Consider the following 27,635-nt stretch of genomic DNA (forward strand, 5'->3'; position numbering starts at 1 on the left):
ATACCCAGAAGTGGCTATTACACTATACATGCCAGTAATGCTCATGACCTCACAGTTACCTCGCAAGAAGTGTTCATACTCAACACATAAGTGAGTGAGCTGGTTTACTTTTATTTACTAGACCAGAATTTAGTAGCTGACCAGACAAACCAGTGATCAACAGCATGAACATCGTTCTTCGCTATTGGGATACGATGACATGTGTCAGCTAAGTCAGCGAGCCTGACCACCCGATCTCTCTTACGACAAACATAGATGGCTGAAGACAGAATAAATAAACTGATTTCGATCACTGAGGGGTGTGAGTATTAATATCTCATTTGTTTTGTAGTTGACTCAGTATATATAAATGCTACTAAGGATATAATTAAGATCCCAGAAAATTCTCCTTTTATAAAACAGACATGCAAGGTATTGTGTTGACATTCATTGAACTTCACTGTTAGGTATTGAAACCAGTGACTTCGATATGATTCAACCAGAAATCTCGGCTGCAAGACAAGTACCGACTCGATTTATATCCGGTCCGAAGGGTTATATTATTTTTGTCACGAGTGAGTGAGTGAGTTTAATTTTGCGCCGCACTCAGCAATATTCCAGCTATATGGCGGCGGTCTGTAAATAATCGAGCCTGGACCAGACAATCCAGTGACCAACAACATGAGCATCGATGACATGTGTCAACCAAGTCAGTGAGCCGGACCAACCGATCCCGTTAGTCGCCTCTTACGACAAGCATTGTCGCCTTTTATGGCAAACATGGGTTGCTGAAGGCCTATTCTACCCCGGGACCTTCACGGGTCACTTCTGTCACGAAACTCTGTCTCGAAAATCATGAAAATATATTAACGTTAACTGTAAAAACAGTACACATTAAGAACCTGTATCTCATCAATCGATATATACATGTACATACATACAACTGAAATGTGATCATACAAACGGATTATATTTTGAACATTTTATCATACCAACAATTATCGACCATCCACACAGTGTAATGAAGTGGTGGTTCTCATCATGTTGTAAACGTGTTAACGAATCCTCCGTGAACATAATCACATCAGTTAGATAATACATTTCATGGGATAAAAATCACGAACATGTACTCACAGCCTACACGTTATGGGTATTAGCGGCTTCTTTTAAGCACCAATCACTTTATCCATTATTAGCTGACATTAACGAAGAAATGTGAGGACAGTCTCAACACCGAAAGAACATCGCTGCCCCGTGCATATACATAAAGGGGCATAAATCTGCTACACATATCTGTAGTTACCATTTTATAGAAGGATCACAAGGGTTGATGGCACGCTCCAACACTGTTCAGCAAGGTCGCAGCATGAAATAAAATGCAGGATGTGTTGTGTTAGGGGTATTAGCCATCAGATATATTCAGTTTGGTATACTTTTTCTAAAATTATAATTCACTTGGCTTTAAGCAGCATCTTCATATTTGTGATTTTCAACATGTTCAGGTTGAGCAAATAAACAGAAAATGTTGTATGGTTGGTTGCTACTACTACTACTACTACTACTACTACTACTACTACTACTACTACTACTACTACTACTACTACTACTACTTACTACTTACTACTACCTACTACTGCTGCTGCTTAAAGGTCACATGCAACGTAAAACCCAACATTGCAGATTCTGATACCTTTCGGTAGGTACTTACTGGAACGAATCATCAAAAATGCCAATTCAACTTATAAAAACACGATGGATATAGCCAGCGAAGCCCAGGGTTCAAACGATTCACTAATTTTCCCCCAGCGCTGGGGGAAAAAGTGGGTTCAACACCTATACTGCGCTCATAATCCATACACAGTGACTAGGTTCGCGGAACTTGATACAGCGTGCCTGCCCGGAGTATGAGGTCGTCAGCAGTAGTCTTATCTTGGTTGTGTACATAAAGAAGTAAATGAGCTGCTTGTTACATACAAAAAATACATGTTGATTGTGGTAAGCAAACTCTGTCACAGAGAAAACTCAGTGTCTGGTTTATTGACACCTGTACGCCTGCAAATGACAATATGCAATGCACAACTTCAATTACTGCAATTTGAATTCCTATAAGCCATAAACAAAGAGCCGGCTAAAGGCATGAAGCAGTGGCCAATCACAAGGCGTCGTTACACATGAGTGCACACTCACCGGTCCTGACTGGGTTCGGTATCGCGGCTGCTTCGTTTCGAGGGAGGTAACACATGTTGATTATACGAGAATAATTTTGTCTGTTTGTTTTTTCACATCACCAATGCGGTTTATATATCATGAACAAGTGAAAACTGTGTTTTGATTATGTTCCATTTTTTGGTTGTATGTGACCTTTAACTTAATAATGACACTAATACTACTACTACTAACACAGCTGCTGCTACCTCTGCTATCACTACAACTAAACCTATCGTTGTTACTACTGCTGTTAATGACGGTAGTATTGCTAGAACAACCATAACTTCAACCATCACATTGTTCTGACACTCCTGACTATTCCAGCACGATTGCAACAGTTTCACATACAATTGCTCATGATGTTGAGAAACCTAATATAAGAGGAACGGCTTGGAAATCATCAACCAGGACATATAGTTTGTAAGAACAATATGTGTGTATACATAATGGACACAACCGTTTCTCCACATGACATATTTATGTACAGATCTATACGGGCAACAGGTTTAAATGTCTCTATTACCTCTGGCATTTCTCACAATGAATTCATTGTTAACTGATATCTTTCATGAATCAATGCATTGAGCACTTGCAATATTTTGTCTTTGAGTTCATGTGGTATGAGGACTATATACGAAAACTCTTGTCCTCTGTGTACTTTATTATTATCGTACGTTCCTTCGAGTACTCTTTTGTAGTGTAGTCATTAGGCACCATCGCCCCCAACAGCCACTGCTTCTAACACAGCCTGTCGCGATCATGGAATGTGACGAAGACTATGTGCTTAGTTTTATAATCAAAACGAGATTTGACACTTGCTGGTAATGCTGAAAAGACTTAACAGACAATTTTGACAGTTAACAATAAATTTTGGACTAAAGAGAAAACATTATTTGTACAGCTGACACTTCACATGTCCACAATAACACATGGTAGCAAACTTGTATATTCTAAATTTACACACACTCCATGTCCATAAGACCACATGCCAACAAACGTGTACATTCTAAATGTACAAACACTTCATGTCCATAAGACCACATGCCAACAAACGTGTACATTCTTAATGTACAAACACTTCATGTCCATAAGACCACATGCCAACAAACGTGTACATTCTAAATGTACAAACACTTCATGTCCATAAGACCACATGCCAACAAACGTGTACATTCTAAATGTACAAACACTTCGTGTCCATAAGACCACATGCCAACAAACTTGTACATTCTTAATGTACATACACTTCATGTCCATAAGACCACATGCCAACAAACGTGTACATTCTAAATGTACAAACACTTCATGTCCATAAGACCACATGCCAACAAACGTGTACATTCTTAATGTACAAAAACTTCATGTCCATAGGACCCCATGCCAATAAACTTGTACATTCTAAACGCACAAACACATCATGCCAATTCTAAATGTGCATTGTTCCATTCAGACACACTTTATGCATAACAGCTGCTTCATTCAACTAGTAACACGTTTGTATATATAGTTATACATTGTAAAGTATTGTCTTAATACACAACAGTAAAATGTTTCATGCCACTACGAGCGCTGAGGTAGCCTAGTGCTTCAAGCGTTCGCTCGTCATGAAGAAGAGCAGGTTTTCGATTTCCCAAATTTCCCACAAGTTGAAAGTCTACTTCTAGTGTCCTTGGTATTGTTAGAATATAAGGTGTCGTAAAACTAAACTCACAGCCCCATTCGGTCCATGTTGTTACGTTTACCGAACCGGTAATGTTCTCCAGACTTTGTGTCATCCGTGAACTTCAGAGAAATGTCTGTTAAACAAGCTATATCTATATCTATATCTTTTGCTGAAGTTATGGCCATCCTATTCGACGAAGCGCTTCAGCCGAGATAACTGTTACGTAGGACACCAAGGCAGGTTGCCTTTAGTCGATGTTTCAGTGGGGGCACCTGTCACCATCCTTACGCTTTATTTCATATAATTTCCTCAGCCTGCTCTCAAAACGTGAAATAGATTGATAGAATACTCGCTGTGGACAGCAATGCAATTCTGAGAAGAATTGTTCCATGCATAATAAAAGTAAATGGTCGAACCTGCATCAGAGACATCATTCGGTTTAAGCATAAGGTGACATTTCCAAAGTGTGTTACTCAAAGCCGACCCATACAATGTGATTAACACACTATGAAGAGGCCTTGCGAACTCTGCAAATATTTCCACAAGGGATTAGCTTCATAAAGTTCAAGGAGGCATAAAGACCGGTTACTTTCACAGTTCAATTTGATTATTTGCCGAACGCGGGTATATAGCTGAATATCCGTTTAAACAACAAACAAACATATAAAAACGATTTATCCTTGTTCAGTGATATATGTGTTCTTGTATATGCTCCGTGTGTTCTACGATAGCATTTAAAAATATGTGTAGCATGCATCCTAATGTTCATCAGAGAAATTCCACGCCAATCAAGCACGGCCATTCAGTATATCACACAAACTACGCAGATTTCAGAACCATTGCAAACATTTTCCCCAGCCGCGTAGTTGTTCAGATGAACCTTACCAACAATTAGGGAAGATAACTAGAAGTGTGAGCGCCGAATTACCACACTAAATGTATAGTATTTCATCTATGAAAATGTCCCTATGTCACAGGTGAATGGGTTTTCATTGACCATGATGTGACTCTGGAATATATAATCTATGTTCAATGTTATTCATTTTGACAGTAAGAAGTCTAATGACGCTCAGACCTATTAGGAATGAAGAACTGAATACGGAACTAGTCAACGTTGTTAGTTCTAATCAAGTGAACATATATTTATGACGGGATGAACAAAATGTTTTGGAAAGAAAAGTGTCGGAACTTTCTCTTTCGTTTCCTGATTGAAAAACACTTCAGGTACAACGTCTACCAATGTCGACAAGTTCAGTAGAATAAGCAGCAGCAGTAAAATAGGTCCCCGATAACTTTCTTCTCCATAAGGCCAATTAACCATACCCTTCCTCTCCACAAGCAAAACTACTACTCTTCTTCACAAAGCAAACTGACCCGTGAAGGCCCCTGGTTAGAATAGACTTTCAGCAACCCATGCTTGCCATAAAAGGCGACCATGCTTGTCGTGAGAGGCAACTAAGGGGATCGGATGGTCAGGTTCGCTGACTTGGATGACACAAGTCATCGGTTCCCAGTGCAAATCGATGCTCATGCTGTTGATCACTTGATTGCCTGATCTAGGCTCGATTATTTACATACCACCACCATATGGCTGGATTATTGCTGCGTGCGGCGTAAAACTAAAGTCACTCACTTACAAGTGAATAATTCTTGGGTTGAAGGGCAACAATATTCGCGTTTAAGTGTTCAAACAGATATCCAAAAGAAATGCGAGTCAATATTTCCCATGCGGTGTGTACACCTGATGTTTTTTATTGCTGTGTCGCAATACTCAACTAGAGAAGTTGCAGTTGCCCAAGAGCTGTAGTTGTGTCCAAGTGTCAGTTTATTGTTTTGTACTGTACAACATGTTGCAAAAGTATTTTATAATCAGATATTCAATTCAACCTATCTGTTCATGATCCGGCTAAATGACGACGGGCTGTAAACAATCGGGTCTAGACAAACATGACCACCCTGTCCGATGATTTCTATTCCAGGTGTCTTTTCAGCTGAACAGGGTTAGCATAACCTACCTACCTTAGCCAATTGCACAATACCTCCACTGATAAGTGAGACATTTCACGTTATCAGTGACGTCACAACTGGATCTGGCAACCTAGCTATGGTTCTATAACTGGGGCACGGACTTCGTGGAGTTCACAAAAGCAAAAGGACTACACAATGTTGTTACTGACGTTGATCTCAACGATATTGTTGATTCGTAACATCCAAGCAGATCCAACATCCAACACTACAGGTAGGCCCTTTATCAAACCCTGATTTAGATCCGCCTTTATAAGCGACATCTCACACAGTCACGATCGATGTTTGCCGACCTGACGTTACACTAGTCCGGGTAAGTTATATGTAAAGTTGTGGCTTACCAGGGGTAACACATTTGACACTTTACGGTTTAGTATCACTATTCCCCAAAATGTAATTGCAAGTACACGGGCACGGGAATGCACAAATGGGTTTTACAGACATTAGGGGTTACATACAAACTGTGGTTGGATCTTGTGCTGGAGATATATATGAGGTTGTGTTCACAACATAATCCTGTCCACGCAGGCCAGTGTGATTTGGTTTTGTTTGTGTCCAAATATGGGTAGGTCAGCTGTCCCTCATTTAGACTTTCATTTTCAGACTACTGGAAAATAAAGTTTGCATGACGGGGCTGTTGGATATAAATTCTTTGAATAAACATGCATTAATTCTCTTACAGCACTATTTAATATTTAACGGTGTACTCACTTACTTTTGAAATAAATAGAACAGCACGTAGTCTCAATATTCAGCCCAGTTCATAAACACGTGTATGTCTTAGATTATTTTCTGTTAGGGAGGAAGTTCCACATGTATGACGCGGGACACTCCCAGATATACAGTAAATATAAGATTTCCGTTCTTATATTTGTGAGAGATGAATCTGTTCATATAGTAGTCACGGGTAGTTTGTATGTTGAACGGAGTATATCCATATAATTGTTAATACTGTTATCATGTTAAATGGGGTCTATTCACACAATTGTCACTACTAGTTTGTATGTTGAGTCTGTTCTTATTACTGTCACTTCTATTTTGTATGTTGAACGGAGTCTATTCATATACACGGACATGTAATTGTCAATACTGTAGTCATGCTATTCATATAATTGTCACTACTATTTGGTATGTTGAGTCTGTTCATATTACTGTCACTTCTATTTTGTATGTTGAACGGAGTCTACTAATATAATTGTTAATACTGTTATCATGTTGAATGGAGTCTATTGACATCATTGTCACTACTATTTCGTATGTTGAATCAGTTCATAGACTTGTCTCAACTCTTTTGTATGTCACAATGAGTCTGTTCATATAATTGTCACTGCTGTTTGGTATGTAGAATCTGTTCATATAATTGTCACCACTATTTCGTACGATGATTCGGTTCTAATAACTGTAATGTGTAATATATATATAACGCAAACGATACAAATAGGTTCATGCTTTTTATGAAAAGGAAGAGGGCATAAACTACTCTGGATAGCGTGAACCTAAAATACTACTGAGTGAGTAAGTGAGTGAGTGTACTGAGTTCTATTTCTCCAACAATATTTCTCCAACATCACGTCGAAGCCTCAAACTGGAATCGAACCCAGGACAACGGTGTAACGAGTCAACGCTTTAAAGCATATGCTACCTCACCGTCGAAATATTTTTATATATATATTTATATATATATATATGTGTATATATATATATATATGGATGTCTTTATTCTGATGTCCTTATTCTGATGTCCTTATTCTGATTTCTGTTGTTCTAGTTTAAGGCATGAACAGGTAGGTTATATACTACACGCTAATGCATTAGTCTAGTCTTTGACAATCTATTTTAATGGCTTCTGTTATTCCCGTTTATGTCACATTACGTACTAATGTAATATAAATATTCTGGTCTTTGATAGTCAGCTCTGATGGTGTCCGACACTCTCGGTTAAGTCCACTGCATATACAAACATCAAAATTACAATATATGATTGCTGGCTCGTTATGTTGGTGTCTGGTGTTCTCAGCAAGACCCCAGTTGATTTCTCAATGGTTTCGATCATCTTCAAATATTGATCATACGGTTTCAATAACTTCATCATACGTCATCTGTCTTAACTGCTTTGAGTTTTAGACAATTTCTGTCTTTTTTTCAGTCAACGCAACGATCTTGGTGAACGAAACGGCAACACACATTGTATCACCTGTGTTTGATTCTGGGTATGTACGCTTTTGCATCTTCAATATTTTAAAAATTGTTTGTGAAAATCTCTTACCGACTACATTTTGTATTTTCATTCTAACATGATACATATCCTTCACCACTTCGTTGACGCTGAACAAGATTAAAACAACATATTGCTAACGTTAGTCATCAAAAGAAAATTGCTGTCACGAGCGCGAATAATTTTGTGCTGTGATAGATAGGTCGTGACGTCCCTTCCACAAACAATACAAATAGGTTCATGCTTTTTATGAAAAGGAAGTGGGCAAAAACTACTCTGGATAGCGTCAACCTAAAATACTACTGAGTGAGTAAGTGAGTGAGTGTACTGAGTTCTACGCTGCATTTAGTCATATTTCTCCAACATCACGTCGAAGCCTCAAACTGGAATCGAACCCAGGACAACGGTGTAGCGAGTCAACGCTTTAAAGCATATGCTACCTCACCGTCGAAATATTTCTGTTCAGGCAGCTACAACTCATCGTGTTTGAAACGATAGTACCACTGTGTCAGCTTAAATCCGAAAGGGGGCGGTGAGGTAGCCTAGTGGTTAAAGCATTCGCTCGAAAGTCCAAATACCCGAGATCCATTCCCAAAAGATACCATTCAAAAGGAAATAAGTGGAGATAATTCAAAGGGAGCTACCCCGGGATCAATGTTCATTGGGTTTGCAGTTGAGACAATGTCCAGTTACTTGCAAAGTCACGTGGGAAGTGGGAAAGGTTGCAATGCTAGTACTGTTGATACCATTAAAAGAACATCAGAGATGGTTTGTAAATCGAATTCTGATTGGTCCGTCATTTTGAAAATCAATTACATTCAGTTTGAGAGGGCTAAAACCACTGTAATGGACCTTCGGAGTTAGTAAAGATTCACCGAGATCTCCAAACGAACAGAGGATGCTATATATTATTTAGATAATGCATGTCGAATACATCTCTTTCCAGTGTGACGTTTTCATCATGGTGGAAGGTACAAGCCCAAAGCCCAGACATGAACATAGTCTTACATATAATAAAGTTCTATCAAAGGTACTGGTGGTCTTCGTGCGCTTACGGTACTTTAACCGTATATGACGGTAAGTTACCTTTGCAAATAGGCACAAAACAAGTGTTTCATCGCTATCACAATATCACACAAAAGATATGGTGCGTGTGTGTATGTATTGTTCGTCGGGGCGAAGGTTTTGTGCTGATATGTATAAGACAAATATGATTATGAAATATGATTTTTGTTTCATTGTGTGTGCGTGTGCATGCGTGCGTGGTGTATTAACTGATATGCATGTTAACATATCTACTTTGTAAGTTATTGTCGTGACAAAAGATAAAGAGAGCCACAGTTGTTGTTTACTTTTGTTTATTTCATACCTCTGGATTCACAAATCAACATTCACCAGATGTGAAAGCACAGATTATATTTTCCAGGTCCGGACGCAAAAAGCCCACGACTGGATGTTTTCTGCAAATCACTTACAAATCGACAACTAGTGAGTTCTGGAGACTCCATGTATATTGCTGTATACTATTTTTATACTGGATCTTATTCCTTTGCTTTCTCATCAGAAACAGGTAATATTCCATAAAACCAGATGTTAAAAGGAACTGTCTGTTTGTCTTATTGTCTATGCGCAAAGACAAAAGTTAAGCACCCCTTGATATTTTTTATTCTTTCCCCAATATCTGAAATAATGATGCAAGATATAATTATGGGAAGGGAAGAGTTTGTGCAAGACGATATAACCAGTGATTAATGACAATCGCGCTCGTGTAAAGTGCTACCCTTGAGGATTACAGTATGGCCTAACTGTGTTAGTGGGTGTTTAACGTTGGCTGAAACGGCTTTTCAAGCATATTAATTAAACATGGAACGGAGAGACGACTGTGAGCCGACACCATATATCATATTATTGGTATGCATACTGCAGGGTTGTTCTGTAGGACGATTGGACGAAAATCTGGCCTATGATTACACCGTGGTTAGTCCGGAGATATGCGCAGACCGGAAGCACAATGGACCGTCCAAGGTCTGGAAGACCTCCTGTTACTACGCCGTGCGAAGACAGACAACTGATACGACATGCATGCTGAAAACACTTCAGTGCTAGTCTTCAGCTGAAAAGTTTGTGGTTACTCAATCCACCCATCAGCACCAGAACAGACAGAAATAATCTCGCTGTGGCAGGATTGAAAATCATTAAACATTAAACGTCTCTAGTTGAGAGACAACCATAAACGTGCACATTTCGCATGGCACCTGACCAGATGACACTGAAAACCGTGGAGCCAGAGGAACACCCAGTGGTCTGACTAAAGCCTTTTCTTACTCCATAGACGTACACGTACTTGAAGGCACAAGAACAGAGCTTATAGCCCCAGGAACATTGTGCCAACTGTTGCCTATGTGGGAGGATATGTCATGATGTGGGGATGTCTCTCCCACGACGGTAAGCTTTTTTGTCACCATGAAGGGCAACCTAGCGGGAGCTCAATTCCAGGATATCCTACAACCTGTCGTATCCTACACCCTGTCCCACGTTTTGATAACCATCCACTTGCAACACAACCGTAGTACAAGGACGACTATACCATGCCTCGTCTTCCACGTGTTGTAGTTGGATTAGATAAGGACAACTCTACCCTGGACAAAGTTAAACCAAAATCTGAACCTTCCTGAGCATGTGCGGGACATGATAAGCAGGCGAATCCAGGCACGAAACCCTCCAGTACCGAATGTACAACAGAGGCTGTGGTTGTCATACTTAGAACAAATCCGACGTCTGATTGGAGGGATGGGGCCCAGGGTGGAATGTGTCACTCGGGTACGTGGCGGTTCCGCCCAGTTCTGTTTAGTCCCACTGAACACGCACACTATTGTCTTCACGGCACAATTTCGTATGATAATATCAATGTCAATACACTTTCATTGACTTGCTGCTCCATACTTTTGAGGTTTTGTTTCGGGGTGAAAACAGTACATGTGATAACATGGCGTATTCGCTCTGAAATCCTTATCACATCCGATGTTGCTTTTGGTTGTTCTGTCAGATAGATTTGAATATTCGAACATTGAGGGCCATTTGGCATTGTGAAAATATCAGGCGGTGCTTAATGTTTTTCTTTGAGTGAGTGAGTGAGTGAGTGTGTGTGTGTGTGTGTGTGTTTGTGTGTGTGTTTGTGTGTGTGTGTTTGTGTGTGTGTGTGTGTGTGTGTGTGTGTGTGTGTGTGTGTGTGTGTGTGTGTGTTAAAATAACGATTTCCATGTCCCTTTATTGTCGGATATGTAATTGTGTCGGTAAACTGTCAGTCAAAAGAAAAAAGACCAACACTTAAAATTGGACCTTACCATAATATATATTACAGATGTCTAACATAAAATCACGATAGACGCTACCAGTTCATCGGCTGAGGGTCTTATTTGTCCCGCAACTACTTTCCTTAACCAGCAGTTTCGTTCTGTTTTTTCCAGACACTGTATCTTCAGTAGAGTGCACACCGTTGATTGCCATTGTGTCGGAAGTCGTCTCAACATAGTATATTTTTGTATGCATATGGGCATGTCGTCAGAGGTTCCACGATTGGCCGTGTTGAATTAAGCCCCTTTTGCTTATCGTTATCCGCTGACGTAGGGGTTTTCCTAGATTATCATCCTTCTTTTGTTAGAAGCATACTGTAACTATATTACTCTTGTAATTTCTGTGGTCTACCATATTATTCCGACATGTCAAGATGTCAATACAGCAGACATGAACACAGTCACTCACTCAGTGTATCTAATGTATTCAGTCAACACATCCTGCGGAGGTGTTCTTGAAGCCAATTCTACAATCAGTCATCTCACTTCACCCGGGTATCCCCGAAACTATTTCAAGTGAGTACAGGAGGGGCGCTGTTAATCATAACCTATAACTCGGGACAAAACGATAAAAACGGGTCTTGCTCAAATGAAGACTAGTAAGATTAATAATAATTTGAAAAGGTGTCTTTCCTTATCAAGTATGGCAGTTTAAAACTGTCACTCGCCGTTGTACATTACATTAACTAGAATGAGAACATTTTTATAATGACATGAAAATTTATTTACTAATTCTATATTTTGCAGTATCGTTTTAAGGGCGACTGATAGCAAATATTACAGATGTATACAACAGACTGTTGATTTACTACAAGCGGCATCGGTCTGGATACTTTAAATCATTCATTTGTTCCAGCAATCAGACATGTGAATGGACCATTCAATCCCAGGACGAGTCCTTTTCTGTGGAAATACTAGTACCAGCTATGAACTTGCAGAGTTCATCATCATGTTCTAAAGATTTTTTAAAAATATTTTTCCTCAACAAAACGCATAGTAAGTATGATTAATTATAACCACATGGTCATCTCTTCAAAATATTTAACTATGTTTTGGTGTCAGTGATAAGGGATAGTGTGGTAGCGTAGTGGTTAAAGCGTTCGCTCGTCACACCGAAGACCTGAGTTCTACTCTTTACATGGGTACAGTTATATGTGATCCCATTCCTGGTGTACTTCGTCGTGATATTACTGGAATATTGCTACCAGTGGCGTCATGCTCACTCCCTCAGTGATCTTTAATATAACGTATTGGGTTATGGTTGTCGTCATAGTATGTATAGCAGTTGTCTGATAACGATGATGGAATCGGCACCAACACGTCGCCTTTTGTGATTTAGAAGTCTACCATCCGTTTCATTGAATCTTGCGCATTTCTAATTTTTAACTACCATAATCACGAATAAAAGTGGACAGTGAAGATCGAGTCCTGGGGTAGCGCGATAATCTGAAACAGGGTATTCCGATGTTTTCGTAGCAATTCGCTTGCGCTGCACTTCCAGTACAACTTTGGCTTCCGCATTAACCGGGAATAAAGAATATTGAAATTTCACTTTCACCGAGCAGACACCAAATTATTATCGACCACTGTTGAGCCTTAACAGTTGATAATTATAATTGTCTTAATAACTCTTGTTTTACATTTGGGGATCAGAAACAATTTAGGTCATACGTGACAGGATTTTTGTTCTGAGTGTTATTTTCTTTTCTCAGGTGAGCTCTTGCTTACTACAATATGCTCGACAACAAGCCGATTTGGTCTTGTTCAGAGCCCCAGAAACACGATAAGCCTGCGTTTCAAAACGGATAGTGAATTGGTGGACAAGGGGTTTGACATACAGTACAGAGCCATGTCAGGTACGTACCTGGATATATGACGTTATTGTGTGGAACGTTTGCTGTCATTTTGATAAGAGGTGCGTTTGTTGTTGTTTTTTTCTGGTCAGACGCTACTTCATCAAAAGTCCGAATACACGACGTGGAGGAGCTGAGGGTAGGGGAGTGGGGATATAACAATCAAATCTGCACACACGTCATTGAGCGTGGAGTGACGCAGTTGGGATGCGATGATATACCATCAAACAAGACACATAGCCATTTTTACATGATCAACCTTGTCGATTCATTCGACAAAAATGCTTTGCTGGGGCCAGCTGATTTCAATGTAAACGAGAAGAACTGTTACATGATAAGGGCATTATAACATATGTATTGCAAGAACCAGCCAACTTCTGATTTAATGTCAATATTCTGGGTACCCTTTATCTCGTGGGCTTCGTGAACTGAGCTGTCTGAGCAAGATTCAAGGGCTCGAAGCGAATGTTGAAAGTCGTTAAATACCACCCACCTGTATAGTCACGACATAAGGGTGGACTTGTTTAGAAACAACACCATATCCTCTCTAGAAAGTACAAACTAATATATAAGATATAGTCACTGTGTGAAAAATCTTTGTCATAACAAATGTCATGGAAAAATCCGGATCGGCAAACCAGAAAAGGCAGTGACACGTTAGCACTAATGTTATTAAACTAAATTTTACAAACGCACAGAACACGTTTACTTTACTACGGAAGCGTATTAGGGCCACGGTGAAAACTTTTTTGGGTGTCACTATCTCCTACGTAGGACTTACTATCTCCTACGTGGTACTTACTATCTCCTACATAGGACTTACTATCTCCTACGTGGGACTTAGTACTTCACATCTCCTACGTAGGACTTACTATCTCCTACGTAGGACTTATTATCATCTACGTAGGACTTAGTATCTCTTACGTAAGACTTATTATCACCTACGTAGATCTTACTATGTCCTACGTGGGACTTACTATCACCTACGTACGACTTAATATCTCCTACGTAGGACTTGTTATCACCTACGTACAACTTACTATATCCTACGTAGGACTTAATATCATTTACGTACGTATCTCCTACGTACGTATCTCCTACGCACGACTTTGTACCTCCTACGTAGGACTTATCACGTACGGAGGACTTACTATATACTACGTAGAACTTATTATCACCTACGTAGGACTTTTTATCACCTACGCAGGACTTACTATCTCCCACGTAGGACTTAGTATCTTCAACGCAGGACTTATTATCACCTACGTAAGACTTACTATCTCCTACGTAGGACTTAATATCACCTAAGTAGGACTTATTATCTCCAAAGCACGACTTAGTATCTCCTGAACACGACTTAGTATTAGTATTATCATCTACGTAGGACTTAGTATCTCTTACGTAGGACTTATCATCACCTACGTAGGACTTACTATATCCTACGTAGGACTTATTATCATCTACGTAGGACTTAGTATCTCCTACGTAGTACTTAATATCACCTACGTAGGACTTACGATCTCCTACGTAGGAGTTAGGAATACTATCTTCTACGTAGGACTTACTATCTCCTACGTAGGACTTATTATCATCTACGTAGGACTTAGTATCTCCTACGTAGTACTTAATATCACCTACGTAGGACTTACGATCTCCTACGTAGGAGTTAGGAATACTATCTTCTACGTAGGACTTACTATCTCCTACGTAGGAGTTAGTAAGTCCTACGTAGGAGATAGTGACACCAAAAAAAGTTTTCACCGTGGCCCTAACACGCCGCCGTACTGATACTATGAAACAGCATTACTTCTATGCACATGTTTTATTTCAGTACCATTTCCCAATCAGTACTTACTTGCCTACGACTACCCATCTTATGTGTACTCTCCTGGTTACCCAGATTCTTATGAAAGGTAAGGAATATGAACAAAAATAATAAATAAGTCATTTCTTAGGCTGACACGGCCCTCAGGATCATCAATTGTGATCATAAGATGAATAACTTGTTATGTTTGTAAGGTTGTATTGTCACATGACCAACGATAATTATTGTTTTCAGCTTGAGATTATTCAAATTCTGTGAACGTATTGTACTACAGTCTGAATTAACCCTTTGATCGTTATATTCATAGATACGTGTACTTAAAATGTTATTTCTTGCTCGATGGAAAATAAAATAATTTACACTTGGGTAACGTGTTACCTGTTTGTTTTCATGGTCTACATGGTACAATAGTAATTGACACTATCGTCTACCACTAGCCGTTATTGAGTTTACAATTAAATTAATAATTAATCAATAATTAGCTCGCAGCAATTAACTGTTGAAGGTTGTGTCATTTGGTTGTGGCATGATATGATTATGGGATCAAGCCAGAACCATAAGTGATCGTACCACCTTTGATCTCCTTCCAGCACATGAAACAAGATGATTGTGAAGCGCTAATACCAGACAATATCAGTCGTTGGATATTCCTCAAACATTCCCTGGGCGAAGAGCAGAAATACAAATACAAATATCACATTTCCACACGATACATGTAAATTCAATAATTGCTCATGAACACATGGATAGTCTACACATCGATCCTTGTAAAACGTACTGGGATAATAATAATAACTTTGTGACATTCTAGACCTTAATGGTGACCCGTACTCTTCTAGAACTACGGATGACTAGATTCTTCTCAAGACTCGACTTCGAGATAACGCGGTTCAATTGTGTATTGCTTTTCTCTGCAGTAACCTCACCTACAGCTGGCGTATATCTGCTACCTCAACCAACGTGAGGATCCGAGTCTCTGTTGAACTGGAAAACGGTCTTGAGAATTGTACCTCCACCGATGTTTTGGTTTTGACTTCCCGTAAGTAAACCAGAAGTAGGTATACTGAGTTCGCTTTACGCCGCTTTTAACACTATTCCAGCAATATCACGGCGGAGGACACCAGAAATGGGCTTAACACATTGTACCCATGTGGGACTTTGGCATGACGGGCGACCATTTCAACCACTAGGTTACCCAGAGCAAGCTGAACCCGAAATGGAAATCAAAAACAACATATAACGTGTCACGTGAAAGCACAATAATCCACATGATTATATTCACGTGGGCATTCTCTCAAATATGTCTTGTATATTTTAAGTTTCATCTCCGGATCAGGAAATTGCGATATGCTCGGAGGGCAGTCCAGCAAACAGCACGGCGTATGAACCTGTTAGCTTTTACGTTACGATTACCTTCAATTCATCCAGTGACGAATCCGGGCCTGCTTTCCGTGTCTCATACCAACAGATGCCAGGACCAAGTGAGTTTTTTGAAGTTGTGTCTATAATTGGTGATGAGTGAGTTTAGTTTTACGCCGTTCTCAGCGATCTTCCAGCGGTGTGTGAATAATCGAGTCTGGACTAAACAATTCTGTGATCAACAGCATGAGCATCGAACTTGGGATACGATCCCGCGTGTCTAATAAGTCAGGGAGTCTGACCACCCGATCCCGTTAGTCAACTCTGACGACACACATCGGTTACTGAAGATCAGTTCTAACTCGGATCTTCACAGATGCTTTGTGGTGAGGGTTTCCCATAACGTCCTATACTTAGTCAATTGCTTTCGCCAAAGATTCCACTTTTATTTGGATTCACCACATTACGTCCTCGGAAAAACCCAAGGGTTTTATCAGAATAGCTTAACTTGCAAATTGTAATACCTCAGTATAACTGCAATGCTATTCAGATAATACTTAACTTTCTACGAACAAGCAGCCAAGCCTCACTCTTCTACCAATAGTTTGTATGCGACTAAATTATGAATATTGTTTTACACCGCTTCAAGCAATATTCCAACATTGTCAAGGGGGACACCAGGAACTGACATCAGACATTGTTCTCATGGATGAAATCGACCCCACATATGTGGCTATGCCTCTATCACTGCTGATACCACTGCATGTTTTTGATGTACTCGTGGTCGTTTGAGTGAGTGAGTGAGTGAGTGAGTGTGTGTGTGAGTGAGTGAGTATGGTTTAACTCTGGTTTCAGCAATACACCAGACGTGCTCCTCACACATTGTACCCATGTGGGGAATCAAAAACCCTGTTTTAAGCGTGATGAGCGAGCGCTTTAACCACTAGGCTACTCCACCGAACCACGGTCCTTTCACAGTATGATCAGTACAAATTCGTTGCCATGTATGTTCAAATTAGGCCTTTAACGAGCGTGTTCCTTGTGGAGATCATCAGTATTTAATCCAAATAAAGTCAACCGTTGCATCATTGTATTGTCTTGCATCACAGCAACAACTACGGTTTCAACTACAACCACAACCACAACCACAACCACCACAGTTAGACCGAACCACTGTAAGGATATTCAGCTGATAGCGACAGAAACCGATCGGTACTTAACATCGCCAGGTTATCCTGACCAGTACCCTTCGTACGTATATTTGTGTTCATCTGTTTGTTTTGTTTGTATGATCCTTTTGTGAGGCGTGTGTATTAAAGGTGGTACTTGGCATACAATGTATGTATGTATGTATGTATGTATGTATGTATGTATGTATGTGTGTGTGTGTGTGCGTGCGTGCGTGCGTGCGTGCGTGTGTGTGTGTGTGTGTGTGTGTGTATGTATGTCCTCGGATGCATGCATGCGTGTATGTATGTATGTTTATCTACAACCGTTTTAAGTCTATGTTATATGCATGGGATTTAGTCCTAGCGTTACGATCACTTTGTGGAACGGGGCCCTGGATACATGTTTAGAGTGTGAAACAGCTGTTCCCTGTGACTGCATCACGTGTATGAATGCATATATGTATGTATGTATGTATGGATGGATGGATGGATGTATGTATGTATGTATGTATGTATGTATGTATGTATGTATGTATGTATGTATGTATGTATGTATGTATGTATGTATGTATGTATGTATGTATGTATGTATGTATGTATGTATGTATGTATGTATGTATGTATGTAATACACGTTTATGTATAATAATGCACATATTCATTTGGTTTCTAGGAACCTGTATTGTTTCTGGCACATTACAGCGCCCCAAGAAAAGATGATCCATGTGAAAGTTGTTGATTCCGAGCTGGAATCCTCTGCAGACTGTCGCTTTGACATCGTGAAAGCCTTTGACGGTAGGCTACATGCATTGTTGTTCTTTTTCGTTTTGTGAAACGTGTTAATTATGCATCGCCGTGAGTAACTGATTGTTAATTGTTACTGATGCAACCCAAAACACCTATTACTCTAATTTCCAGTCAGTGCTGTTGTCGAAAAGGAGGGCACAGTAATGGCATTCCTCTAAAAAACTTTTAATAATTATTGAACAAGTCGGATTTTCGTGGCATTTGAATTACGTATGGAATGCATCAATTCTCAGCTTTCTGAACATATAATCGCCAGTTAGTTTATATGTATTGAAATAATGAACCATAACACTTGAAATTAGGATTTGTGAATGTTCATTGATATGCCACGTTGGAATAAACGTAATAGGACCATTTGCATAACGCGTGTGATGACATCGATAATATGATTTGTTTACAACGACCGTTTTCGATTATTTTTTCCAGCATTTCATTTGGTTTGTTTTTCGCGCTGATATGTGCCTATACAAATACATAAATTTAAAGTCAGATAATGATGAGATATCCGAAGAAGTTTGAAATCTATTTGCAGTAATTTAACGATTTATTCGGTTTCTAATATAAAACACATTTGACTTTCAATCAATTTGTTGAGGTGAATTCAGGAAAGGTTTCGTAATATTTGGGATAGAATGTTGAGCTTTTCATCAGGTATTAATGAGACAAATAGTTTTTCAGTTGTCCCTAATTTAGTAATATACTGGCTATTAAATCACCCACCCTCTTAACAAAACCTTATGCTGAAATTAATCCAGCAGGCTAAGAGTTGAATGGAACGTTTAGTGCTGTTGAATACAACCAAACATAGTCCAGGTTGAGGACACACGGTCCAGCACTTCGGCGTTATCTCTGTTGAATTTGCTCTACTCAGCATCCGCTGTTGTTCGGTTCAAATCCCAGCATCTTCCTTGGTATGACCATTCTGCCGGGATGTCTTTTACCAACGAGGAAAACATTTCGCACTTATGTTACGTTCGTTTTCTTCACTGATTTACCTGAAACCTATAACATGATCGAAATACTCGTTCACGTCAGTGTGATAATACCCGAAGGTATATTTTGATGAGGCATCTGTTTGGACAGCATAAACGTTCTGTCGACACAAATATCATTCACATATAACACCTGTGAAATGTTTCATGATCATTGAATGGAAACTTGTAACTATGTAAATAATAAGGATGACAAAACTCCTATGCACAAAAAGGCGAAAATACATCTAAATGTAGAGTCCGTTATATTCATTCAGCTTTGGCAATTTCACATGCTTATGGGTTGTTGTTTCAGGTGTCACAAATCACAGTTCTCTTCTTGAAAACTGGTGTGATGACAGAGCCCCGACATTTCAAAGTACGGGGAATACCATGTTGATAATCTTCAGAACCGATGGAAGCGTAAATAAGAAAGGTTTCCGTCTGAAATATTCAGCGACAGAAAGTGAGTATTATGTTCATTTTATGTTCATTTTGAAATTTCTTACACTCAAATCGACACGCGACACGGTTGTGTCTACAGTTTTTAGCATTCAGACACTCGGAGTAATTGTCTCCGTAAGACTGGTCTTCTTCTCACGGAGCACGAATATCCAGCTGACTCGTCGCAGGCACGTTTGAATCAGGTTGACGTTTACGTCAGTCACTGACGGGGTTCAGTCTTTATCTGTGTTAGGATCAGTAAAACAGGAGAATCGACCACAGTGTCCCACAGATGGTCTCGATGACAAATCATTACAGGGGTGATATTCTAGACGCATGCGTGAAACCGAACGCGAATACTGATCAATCGGACAAGAGTCATGCTCATTAACTTATAACACACGATCTCATCGTGCGTGGGTTATCGATGGTTTCTTCGGACAGGAGACATTTGTCACCATGGACTGTTCTATCAAGCACTTAAGCATATGTAAGCACATTAACTTACGACTGTCTTACACAGATCTTCGAAAGTCTTGTCACTGCAGATCACCCTATTCTTCTAGCAAATCGTATTCTTATGGACGTGTGTGTGGACGTTTGTGTGTGTGTGTGTGTGTGTGTGTGTGTGTGTGTGTGTGTGTGTGTGTGTGTGTGCGTGTGCGTGTGTGCGTGTGTGTGTGTGTAGCTACGACCGTATTAAATCTATGTTAAAGTATGGGTGTTAGTCTTAGCGTTACGATCAGTTTGTGGAACGGGCACTGGACACATTTTTAGAATGTGAAACAGCTGTTCCTTTTTTTCACCTTTTCTTTTCTTTGTGTGCGCATGTGCGTGCGTACGTCCGTGCGAGTGTATGTCGTGAAATGAGTTATATTTTCATGATTTTCTAGGTTTACGTTTCCGTCTAGGTGTCTACAGGCGTGTTCTTACTGTGGATGTCTCGTAGATAATTCTTCGAGAGTTCTATACTACTAACATTTCCGAACTCGTTCTAATTACAGCACCCTACGTGTGTAGTACAAACATCTCTGTAACAACGTTGGGAACGACGGTCTACTCACCAATGTATCCTGTCACTTACCCAAGGTAGATTATCTTATAACAGGTTTAAATGTATTGAGTATTGCTACATGTAGACGGAATCAGCCCTAATGGACTGCAGACGAGCAACTGTTATATAGTTGCATCCACTGACGTCCAAACATCCATGGTGCGGGGAGAGGTAGCTAAATGATCCGCTTGACACGCCAAAGACCCGTGTTCGATTCCCCACATGGGTACAATATGTGAATCCCATTCTTGGTGTGCCCCGCCGTGATATTGCTGGAATATTAATAACAGGCTAGCAAACGCATACTCACTCAATCAATCAAAGATTCGTGGTACAAGATTCATCCCTAGTCTGCCAGCACCACATTTTCCTCATCGCTGTTGTCAACTGACACCGAAAAGCACTACTGTATGTAGTAAATCGTACGATGAAACATTCGATCTTCATTGTTAACCAGGGAAACAAGAAAATTACCATCACGTGCGGTTAACAGATTGTCAGCTAACAGAACTGCATATGTATAGTGTGATGTTTACGTCTGTCATATCTTGCCTTCAATGTTGTTAATTGTACATAAAATTACTGTATTTTGAATGTAGGATAAATCAAATACGTTCATAAACAATTTATACAATATACTGACAACAAAATACAAATGCTAACTCACACTTACCGTAAACTGGATTTGGATCCAGATGGCTTAATCGTGCAGTTAGATGCCCTGAACTGCACCGGCGACCTTGGGCGTCGTATAAGCTTGAATCCAAGATTCGCTTTGACAATTCTGCGAGCTGTCATCACTCAACCATCATGGCACCCTACTTTTCCCCCTCAGCAATCGGGCTGACACACAAATGTTATGATTTAAATAGCTTTCTGTGAGTTTTATTGTGGAATTGCAGATTGTTCACTTATTTTAATCACCCTGTCTTTCAAATTTCAGGCATATGAATTGTTTCTGGTACTTAACAACAGAGTATGACGTCAACATCAAACTAACAGTTCTGGACAACAGTTTCCGATCATCACATTACTGTTATTTGGATACTATTTCGATTAGTGACGGTAGGAATGATATATGTGTAGTCTTCCTCAGCAGTCAGTGCATATTATAAACTATTTCAAACTTCAAATACACGCGCTAATATACGTGACTAATAATTATTTACATTATATATTTTTCGTCATTTGTATAGTTATGAGATTTCCGATTAACAAGATACCGTCTGTCGTAGTCATGATTTTTCAATTTGCATCTTATGACAGTCACTATTAACGTCTTATTGAATATTTTTATTCTTGGTTCGCTTTTCAAATATTATTGTGAAATTTCTTTACTCTGCCAGAAAAAGTATGCTTTTTTCGTTACAACATGTATTCAGATGCCGGAGAAATTGGTACCCTCTGTGGATCTAACGATCGGACGTTCGTAAGTTCAGGGCGCAATATGAGAATACGATTCTACTCTGGTAGCTACGGGACTACTGGATCAGGCTTCAAATTGTCTGCCCGGGGTGGTAATTACGAAGGTGAGTACCTCAGGAACATTCGCTGGCATTTAAGCAAGTTAAGTTAAAATTGACCAAAAGTGCGCCATTGTTCTGACAATGCAGTTTGTAACATATAGCTTAAAACTCAAAACCTTCGTTAAGTTTATATAATCTTAGACTACATATATTCTGTATTTGACTTTTCGTTTGTTTCAGTTTGTGAGTCGCAGTATCTGAAAGCATATGAGTATAACAACGACGATTTAACATCGCCGCGGTATCCTCTCTCTTATCCAAAGTAAGTTACATGCATTTGTATTCACTGAATGCGTGTGGAGAGCGAACTGTCTGAGGCGCCAGGTCGAACTATGTGAGGCGCCTGGGCGAAATCCAGCGAGGTTAAGGTGTCTGGATCGAGCCCAGCTGTGACCGGATGTAAAATCCTTTGACTCAACTTTGTGTGCAAACTCTTTCCGTGTTGTCACAGCCCTAGTGTACAGTTCACGACCCTTTGCATTTAAAAGAACCCACGAATCCGTTGGTATATGATCAAATGGTGGCCACATGAATACGTGCATATATACGCCTTGTTGAGAGTACAGCAACGTGCAGTAAACGTGGACAAAGTACTGTGATTATTTGTCTCAGTCCACCCACCTTAAACGGGTATCTCGTAAGCGTAGTAAAACCAAATTGTGCGCGTATCTAGTGGTTGCAAGTGTTGTATGATCCTCGGGGAGTTGAGATTGACAATACAATGCACCATTTGATATCAACATGCAAGGGAAAAGCACAGCCACATAAATACAAAAAATAAATAAATAACTATCACTATGCATACATACTAACACACACACACGCAAACACATACACACACATATATCCATTCATACACGTGATGCAGTCACAGGGAACAGCTGTTTCACACTCTAAAAATGTATCCAGGGCCAGCTTGCACAAAGTGATCGTAACGCTAAGACTAAATCCCATGCTTATAACATACACTTAAAAAGGTCGTAGATAAACATACATACATACACGCATGCACGCATCCGAGCACATGCATACACACATACATACACACACACACACACACACACACACACACACACACACACACACACACACACACACACACACACACACACACACACACACATATACATACATACATACATACATACATACATACATACATACATACATACATACATACATACATACATACATACATACATACATACAACGTTTCGGAAGTAATTAGTTTTTGCGTCTAGTGTATAATACAATTAGTAATGCCCGGGATGCAAAGAAAGGGTTTTGGACACACACACACGCGCACAGACACACAGAGTTTGTAACAGAGAACCTCTTGCAACTCTACCTTCTCTATAAAGTAAACTTAAGACCTCCCCTCTTTCAGCAATGCCGACTGTAAATGGTACATATCAACCTATTCCTATGACGATGTCATTACGTTGGAAGTGGTGGTGTCTGATATTGAATATTCCGCTGGCTGTTGGAAAGACTACGTTGAGGCATTCGATGGTACGTAAAGGTTTTGAGACCATAGCAAATATGACTTATCGAATTTAATTCGTCTCATCATTACAGAATAGTTTTTATTCATTTCAGTTCTCTGTGAACAGTACTTGTACTTTTGCGAATACAACTCGAAATACGAAAAAGGTTTCTGTTCAGTGAAGAGGGTGGTTAGTAAGGCATAGTTCAAGTTCCATCATGGTTTCAAGGAATTGGCAAATGGACAATGTCTGCAACATGATAGCATTTCTACCTGATTCTTCAATGAGAGTAGCAGCAATCGGTTATCCAAGAGGTTATCGTAGACCGTCGCCACAATTGCCACCTCTATGTGCTGCTTTGACCAATGTCTGCTGCTCCCATTATGCCGGAAAAGACAGAAAGGAATAAAACCCAAATTTTGCAATTATTCTGTTATGTTATTGTTCAAACGTCTGGCTATGGGAAATGTCGAACTAAAATGCAAACTGACAATGTCATTAGCCTTTAGGTCACAAGAACATACTATTTCCTCGGCAGTTCAAGAACGTTTTCTATCACCAGCTGTCTGTTGACTGTGTAATTTGGATTTGACTCGTGGCTACATAGCAATTTGTAATATAATACAAACAGCATTATCAGTATCTATATAAATACAGGCTGGGTCTGAAAACTTACACATTTTTTGGATGCTTAAAGAAATGCTTTATTGTGTGATCTTTCTCCTGCTATACATGTTATAATACTTTAAGCTACGAATATAACGAAATGACAGATGTGTTGCAATGTTTTCGGTTCCAGACCATTTGCTCTATATTTTCGTCGAAATGTGTAGTACAAACTAGGGTTAAAATGAACTAACTATGTTTTGATTTCGTAATGACCTCAGTTTACTATATATGAAGAAGTTGGAACCATTTTGTTTTACCGTGCGCCGTTCCGAAAATGTTTGGAATGACAACTATGTACATTTCAGGGCAGTACATATCTTCCCCATCCCTTGGACGATGGTGCGGAGTTCTTGCCCCAACAAAAACAAGTTCTGGCCGCTCGATGACTGTCCTCCTTCATACTGACCAATCTCACACGGGAGGCGGTTTCAAGATAACATATTACTCAAAGCAAAGCAGTCAAAGTGGTAAGTTACTTAGACTGCCGAACATTCGGTAAAATGAAAGGATACAAATTTGTTCTGAACGTTTTATTATTACCACCATGCAAAGTAGTCCCAAATGTAACAGTGTTGCCATGACACGAAGTAGTTCTATACGTAACAGTATTAGAATTGTACAAAGAGTTCTAAATATAGCAGCGCTCTCATGATACAAAGCAGCTCTGAACGTAACGATGTTGCCATTATACAAAGTAGTCCTAAACGTACCAGTCTTAATATGACACAAAGTTGTCCTAAACTTACCATGATACAAAGCAGGTCAAGGTGATGGCTGCATGAAGTGAAAACCCATTTCCTCAATACGTGTATAATACTTGCTTCAGAAAACGGATCGACCCAGTTCAATACTGCTGCACTTTTCGGAGGATTGGCTGGAGGTGGATTCTTGCTTGCTATCCTTATTCTTTGCGGAAGGTCATATAAGAAACGAAAGTTAACAGAAATGTCTCAAGCAGATGGACGGACAAGACCTGCTTATTTGACCACACCAGCGGGACAACTGTCTACCCCATCCATGGAATATACAGTTGGGTACAGTCAGCAACAGGTTTCATTCCAGCCAACGAACACAGGGGAATACTACAACGCCGCTGTTTTTGACCCACCGCCTTCCTACAATGAAGTAATAAAGACTAACACTGATTGTCAGCTACCATCTTATGACAGTCTTCCTGATAACTCTACAACGAACACTAACCCAGCAGACAGCCAGGGCGATGACACACGGTTGTAGCTTGGTTGGCTAGCTGGTTGATTTAACGCCACTCTCAGCAATACTCCAGCTATATGGCGGCGATCTGCATGTAATCGAGTCTGGAACAAACAATCAATTGATCAAAACCATTAACATCGATCTACGTTATTGGCAATCAGATGACATGTGCCAACCAATTCAACGAGCCTGACCACCCGATCACGTCCGTTGCCTCTCACAACCAGCATTGGATCTTCGCGGATAGCCACATTGTTGTTACAATTCTACTTGCGTCGGAAAGGTTTTACACTGTTCTATTTGCTATCCACGGTGATGTTTCCGAACGTTGGTTCATTGGACGGGCGGTTGTTGCAGCCCTGGTCGCATCAGGACATGTCAGTTTCGTTGACCGCGAGTGGGTGTTTCTGAACAACACGTGATTGACAAAACTTCAGACGTCAAGCTTGAGTTTGACAACAACATAAGTTTGATGGAAAGTTGATGAGAATAGAGACCGATCCTATTTCTCGACAACAGTTTGACAACTCTGAAACTGGTGTTGGTGGCAAGTTGTTGGAATGTTCACATAATCAGAGTCCAGTTTGACATGCTTTGTCAAACTTTAGTTTGCTGTGTGGAGACCGCTTTAGTAATATTCCTGCAATACCACGTCGGGGAACACCATGAATGGGCTTCGCACCAAAATGATTCGGTATACACTTTGTCAGAAGTATACGTATATGTAATGAGGAATAGGAATCAGCTCTCGCTTGCTGAAGACTATACCTGGAGACAGATGTCCCTTCAAAGTGGGAATATATGATTTCCAAAGAAAATAACAACACTTTGACTGGTTTTGGAATGCTGCTTTTCCTGAAAGTGCTGAAAGAATTGAATAATCAGTTGCCATGTGATGTTCCGTGTTGATATTATATAAAATACCTGTGTATGTAATTGTTAAGCTATATTGACAACTGCGTAATATCACTACCTGTGTCATGAGGCACTAGCCTCTTATGTTATAGCAGATACCTTAAGTGAAAAGGAATAAACGGAGAGTGTCTTTAGCACAATGCGAAAATGTATCCTAGTTTACTGATTGATTCCAATTTAAATTACTTCTTCATCAAGAACTTTGGCAACTTCTTTATTGCAATGGGTGTAGGTACTAACAGAGTTGTCGAGAAAGTGATTGTAACGTTTCTGTGTAGGTACTAAGATCGTTATTGAGCAAGTCATCACTTGCTCGATAACGGTGTTAGTACCTACACCAAAACACTGCACCCGTTGCATAAAGAAGTTGCCTATGCATAAAAACTTGGTTTTCCTTCAACTGTACAACTTCTAAAATGCCTTTCAAAGAACCTTGTAATACTTCAGCGTACAGTTCAGTAAACATGTAATGCAATCACCCGACTTGTCAAAAGAACGTCGACTTGCAGATGTCATACGCGTTATCTGAAAAAGGGTCTGCAATAAAAGTGTGTAATAATAGAGAACAAACAAGTACACATATCCTAACCGTTCGTATAATGGCATTCTACACGGTTTGTATGTCTGGAAGATGAAGTATCACATAGTTATGTATGTAGTATTATTACATCTGTTAAATAAGTGTTCGTCGCCCAACACATACCCAAGACGTAACAAATAAGTTTTATGATCAAACACATGCCCGAGAACAGTGTATGGCCCAATACCTAACCATGAAGTGTTCATGACCCAGCACCGATCAGAAGTGTTCATGACTAAAGACATCCCCAGAACTTTTCATGACCCAACAAGTACAAACGAAGTGTTCACGATCCTACCCATAACAGAAGTGTTCATGA

At 39.8% G+C, this 27,635-nt stretch overlaps 1 protein-coding gene across 2 annotated transcripts; it reads left to right on the top strand.

The window, feature by feature from the left end:
* The first annotated feature begins 5,927 nt into the window (after nt 1–5,927).
* Nucleotides 5,928–26,884, top strand: LOC137276782 (cubilin-like). 2 transcript variants are annotated; one of them, XM_067808424.1, is made up of 20 exons: nt 5,928–6,089; nt 8,022–8,085; nt 9,037–9,167; nt 9,517–9,660; nt 11,875–11,959; nt 12,300–12,439; nt 13,156–13,299; nt 15,128–15,209; nt 16,039–16,160; nt 16,441–16,602; nt 17,590–17,731; nt 18,322–18,443; nt 19,743–19,892; nt 20,875–20,959; nt 21,868–21,989; nt 22,307–22,453; nt 22,631–22,712; nt 23,838–23,962; nt 24,912–25,073; nt 25,433–26,884. In XM_067808424.1, exons 1-20 carry the CDS (start codon nt 6,014–6,016, stop codon nt 25,840–25,842), a joined length of 2,697 nt encoding a protein of 898 aa, XP_067664525.1. In that variant the 5' UTR covers nt 5,928–6,013; the 3' UTR covers nt 25,843–26,884. The 2 variants fall into 2 exon arrangements, with proteins under 2 accessions (XP_067664525.1, XP_067664526.1); XM_067808425.1 differs by having other exon boundaries at nt 5,963–6,089; nt 9,517–9,578.
* Nucleotides 26,885–27,635: the final 751 nt, after the last annotated feature.

Source organism: Haliotis asinina, chromosome 3 (assembly GCF_037392515.1).
Source record: "Haliotis asinina isolate JCU_RB_2024 chromosome 3, JCU_Hal_asi_v2, whole genome shotgun sequence".
Lineage (NCBI taxonomy): Eukaryota > Metazoa > Mollusca > Gastropoda > Lepetellida > Haliotidae > Haliotis > Haliotis asinina.